We start from the raw sequence: 4,782 nt of genomic DNA, 5'->3' as shown, positions 1-4,782 counted from the left end.
TCAATCCAGCCATACAGTTTTGAGCCAGATGCCAGCTTAGATGAGGAAAACAAAGACATACATGGATCTAGTCATCTTCAAGTGGAGGCATCATAATTGGAACGAAGCAGGGAGTTTTTGACCCGCCGATTGTAGCACCTACATCACAGCTTCAAGCTGTTTCTTAATGCATTTTTTCCCCTGTTCATGATTCATAACAATATGAATAAAGAAATACTCAGAAATGAAATTTCGATCTCAATTTTCTTCATATACGTTCTCCATCTTGAGAAAAATGCTGCAAGCACATTAAAAACACTTGTTTGGCATTCATTTTTGGAAGGAATTTATTATTTCCATTCCTGTCTTCTTAGATTTATGGCCAAAAAGAAAAGTTTGGAAAATTAGCTCCTAAATGTCTAAAGAAAGAGTTTGGGCTCACTTCAATGACGACTGGAAGAGGTAACACAATTCCATTCCGTAAAAATGGATTTTAACACAATAAAAGCACGAGGAGAGATAAAGCTTAGAAGCTTATTTTTAAGGATGTCACACAATAAGTGACACTGTCATAATTAATTCCGTGTTTGTTTTTTGAAGTCTGGGTATTTTAAGACAAAAACCTAAAACATTGACAGCTTTTATTTTGTGTAACCGGAAGTCTTCTCCAGATTTTACCGTAGCTTGATTGTGGTGCGTAACTTAACACCCCAGCAGCAGCATCTCTTCTGTCACAGCTTCTCTGGACTTCAGTCTGAACGGGATCAAATCACTGAGACTTTAATGCAACATGGATGTGAAGCTCTTTGCGCTCACGGCCGCTCTCACAATGGCAATTTATGCGCCTCAAACACACGGTAAGTCTTTAAAATGCTCTTTACTTGCTTTGTTAAAACCATTTGTGCATGTTTCTATCCATTTATCAGGTCTCTGTCTTTTTCTGTTTTTGCCACTGAAAAAAACAAACATGTGTAACGCTGCGAAAAGTACTTAAACTGTCTGTTTTCAGGAGTTATACAGTTCTACAAAGGAAACATAAACAAAAAGATAAATCAATGAAAACTGATTTGACAAAAAAAATCCCTCTTTGTAGGCTATTCACTTAAATTGTGCTTTATGAGAATACATTAGACCTTGATTAATTAAATGTAGAGCATTATTTCGTCAAAATGTTTGTTAAAAGTAATGAATTATACTATTTTCACAATATTTTTATTTGAGTTTGTTTTTGAAAAATTTGTTTAAAAAGGGGACAAACTTTAGTCGTGCGCTAAGCGCCATCAGTCTCCACATGTGGCTCTGGATGTGGAAGCACCCCCATCACACGCGCGCGTTTGCCGTGCCTCTTGTTTTCTTTCAATTACGCAAGTTGCGCATTTCAGATAGCCGACGTGGCGTCGCCAAACTGTGGAATCCTTTATCATGTCAATAGGATCAGGTGTCAAAAATAATTTGCATGGAGTTTAATCTGCAAAAGCACATCTTCCCATCTGTTTGAGTGACGCAGGCTGCATATCAATTGTTTACTGAAGATTTTTGGTTATCTTTAAAAAAAATCTCTTCCTGCCAGCAGAAATTCTACTTGTTCCATCTGTTTTTTCGTCTGCATTTTTGCTGCACTTTTTTTTCTATTTGTTTTTTTTTCCCTTCACATTTATCACCCGTGAACATCTCTGTATACAAACCCAAAAGCTGAGTATTAGTGGAAAGTATTCACACCCACAATGAATCAGCTTAATAAGATTATACAGATTTTTACACAAACCAGCAGGAATTTTTACTTAAGCCTTGATCACATCTTTCTCTGTGTGTGTTCTGTGGGGATCCGAATAGAAATTTTTAGACAAAGAGAGAAATCGAGTGTTTGTGAAACAGATTGATGAAGGAAACAAACACGAATGATGGATGGGTGTCAAAATGAGCTGCAAATCTCAACAAAACTCTGCAGGGGTTGTTGATTTTTCTGCTCAATTGGACAGTCTTGCTTCAACTTGTTGATGTGTCAGAGAATTTTTAAAAAAGTGGGTTCATTGGGCTGTATAGCTTAATAGGATTTTAATCTTTTATACAGTTGAATAATAATTTGAGAATTTCAGAGGGATCATTTGTTTTATCTGCTATCAGCAAAATGCTGCTTTGCTTGATTGCTATTCATCTTTCCTTTGCAGCAAAGCCCATCAGTCTGGCTGAGCGATGCAGCTGCCGTTCAACTGTCAACAACGTCCCACGAAGTTTCATCCGAGAGCTCAAGTTCATTCACACACCTAACTGCCCCTTCCAAGTGATGTGAGTCTTGATGCTTTCTTTTCCCATCCCAATTCCAAAGTTTGAGACACTTTCCTCTTTGTTGGACATTTCTCACCATCAATCTCCAGGAGGTGACAACCAGATAAAGGAAATGCATATGTACACACACACCCCTCTGTCACCCGCTCACATACACAAGTTGTTTCTGCAACATGTCCACTGAGGCATCTACAGGAAACGGCCCATTTGAGGATGAGTGGATCTGAAAAGGAGGAAACTGAAGTCAGCTTTAGGGAAAACAAAGGAATGACAAAATTAGGTTTTAGATTTGTGATTCCTGGTTTTTAGGTTTGACTGTATTCATTGTTAAAAGAAGTGTAGTGCAAAGTTACAGATCACAAGGCACGTTATCTATAGCTCAAAGTTCAGCTTTGTCTCCCAAAAAAATCAGACTTTTGTCATACAAAATGAGTTCTATGGATGCTCTCTGTCCTGCTAAGAATGATTGGGATCAATTTCAGCCAGATCCTTGATCTTGTTGTTGTGTTTTGATTTACTTACAACAATTAGGTTCATAACTGGACAAGAAATATGAAACTTGAATTACAACTTGCTATAAAGAAATGAATGATTACTGTTAAATGTTTATACAAGATTTTTTGTCAGTTAAACTAACACATCTGTGCTAATATAGTTCTCTTTCATAGCAAAATGTTCATTTCCAAGAAGAAAAAAAGCTTCTTTAAACTGTAGCTCAGGATCATTGGTAATCTGATTGTCCTCCTTTTAAGTGCTAAACTGAAGACAAACAGGGAGCTGTGTATCAATCCAGAGGCGCGGTGGCTTCAGCAGTACCTGAAGAATGCTCTTACTAAGTAAGTTTCTTTGTCACTTGTTTTTTTAACCTTCTTGGATCCTTTTAAAATCACTTCAGCACCACTTCCACTTGGAAATGAAGAAGTCATGAATGCCAAAGCCCAAATGCGCATTTGATCCCGTTCCAGCAGACTGCTGTGGGAGAGATAGCTCTGAATTGCCCAATCCATGCTGGAGCCCTAACTCAAAACATGCGGCTACACGACCGAGTGGGAGTAGTGAGTGATTCCGCTTTAAAACAAATTGTGGGTGGGATGATGCGTTAACCTTCACTAACTTCTGTTTCAATCTAAAAACCTCTGCAGGACCTACATCTGATCCCTTAACCGAATAAAATGTTTAATGTTCTTTAAAGGCTGTGTTGAGTTTTTGATGGAAACTAAATTAAAAGAGATTTCAGTTGACCGTATATATAATTAAAAGGATTATGTAATTTTGTGTTCTCTTCATTATTTTAAACTGTTAATTTAAGGCTAAATGAATATTTTGGCCATTTACCAACAGTTCATTGCCAACCTCAACTGTCTCCTGTCTGTTATGAGCATGGAAAACCTGTCCTAAAAGTTCTGACAATATGTTTCTAAAAAGATCATGTTGCTATGTCTATGATCAAGTTTCTTGATGCATATTTAGTAAAATTTGAAAAAGGCCACACGCTCTGGTGGTGACAGATTTTCTGATAAAAGCAGAATGTGGAAAAGGAAAATTTGATCAAAATCAAAATTCAGAGGACAAATGGTTCTGACCTTCACCCTGTTTTGATGCTGGGACGCCAGTGGAGTTTCTTGGAAGCTTTAATGTCATGTTTTGCAGAAGAAAACATCCAGCATAGAGAAAATACATTTTTCTTCTGCACCTGATCAACATCTTTATGCTTCCAATGACACATTTGGCCAAAGATATGGAAAAAAAGTGTAGAAAGGCAAAAAAAAAATGTCGCTTGATTTGTGTTTTTCTCAAATCTTAAAACCAAAATGACAATTTCCATTCATACACCATGCAGTTTAAATGTGGCTGTTCTACAGTCAAATCTCTGTGTTTGTGCTGTTCACACAACCTTTCAAGTCTGCCAAATAAGTCTATTTTAAAAAATGAATCATTAAGCACACAAATAATACAATCTTAAAGCAAAAGATAAGTGAAAACCCTATAGTACATCATGTGTATTTATTACAGATTAAAAAAAAAACTTAAGTACACACATCATTTTGTTTTTCATTTCAATTACCTAAAAGTTGTTCTTTTGTGTGTCAAGGATGAAGAAAGCCAAGCAGATCATCTGAAAGGCCTTAGAGATGCTCCTAAGCTGGGGGCATCTGGAGCATCGCCATGGATATGTAACGTGAGATCGTCTGGCGTGTTACACAGCACTTATACCAGCTGCCGTCCTCTAGCCTCGTGCACGGACTGAACTGCAACTCCTCACCATGAACCCCCGTCCACCTAACCTCCTGCCGTCTTCACCATCACCACTACCACTTCTTATATCAAAAAATATTATTGAAAAGTGGCATTATACCTGCGAGTGTATGTTTTCTAACCATTCTGTACATACTTTTTTTAGTAGTTGTCGATAGATTTTAACAGTAAAGCAACATTTTTGAAGCCAGAGTTGTTCTGGCAGGCCTGTTTATCAATTAAAAAAATGTATACAAATTTTGCTTAAATTTCCTAAAAGGG

The 4,782-nt window shown here is 37.2% G+C and overlaps 1 protein-coding gene across 1 annotated transcript; it reads left to right on the top strand.

Moving 5' to 3' along the window:
• Positions 1-769: 769 nt before the first annotated feature.
• Positions 770-4,385, top strand: a-sdf1a (stromal cell-derived factor 1a). The gene is made up of 4 exons (NM_001130391.1): positions 770-836; positions 2,148-2,265; positions 3,018-3,101; positions 4,358-4,385. Exons 1-4 carry the CDS (start codon positions 770-772, stop codon positions 4,383-4,385), a joined length of 297 nt encoding a protein of 98 aa, NP_001123863.1.
• Positions 4,386-4,782: the final 397 nt, after the last annotated feature.

The sequence above is a fragment of the Oryzias latipes genome, chromosome 15, assembly GCF_002234675.1.
Source record: "Oryzias latipes chromosome 15, ASM223467v1".
Classification (NCBI taxonomy): domain Eukaryota; kingdom Metazoa; phylum Chordata; class Actinopteri; order Beloniformes; family Adrianichthyidae; genus Oryzias; species Oryzias latipes.
Note: the sequence above shows the minus strand (reverse complement) of the source record. Positions and strands in the feature narration are given on the sequence as shown.

Bases quoted from the DNA above. Each gene is read 5' to 3' on its own strand.
- a-sdf1a (NM_001130391.1), top strand. From the start codon at position 770: ATGGATGTGAAGCTCTTTGCGCTCACGGCCGCTCTCACAATGGCAATT. The intron at 837-2,147 runs GTAAGTCTTTAA...TTTCCTTTGCAG, and splicing joins TTATGCGCCTCAAACACACG to CAAAGCCCATCAGTCTGGCT. The intron at 2,266-3,017 runs GTGAGTCTTGAT...CCTCCTTTTAAG, and splicing joins AACTGCCCCTTCCAAGTGAT to TGCTAAACTGAAGACAAACA.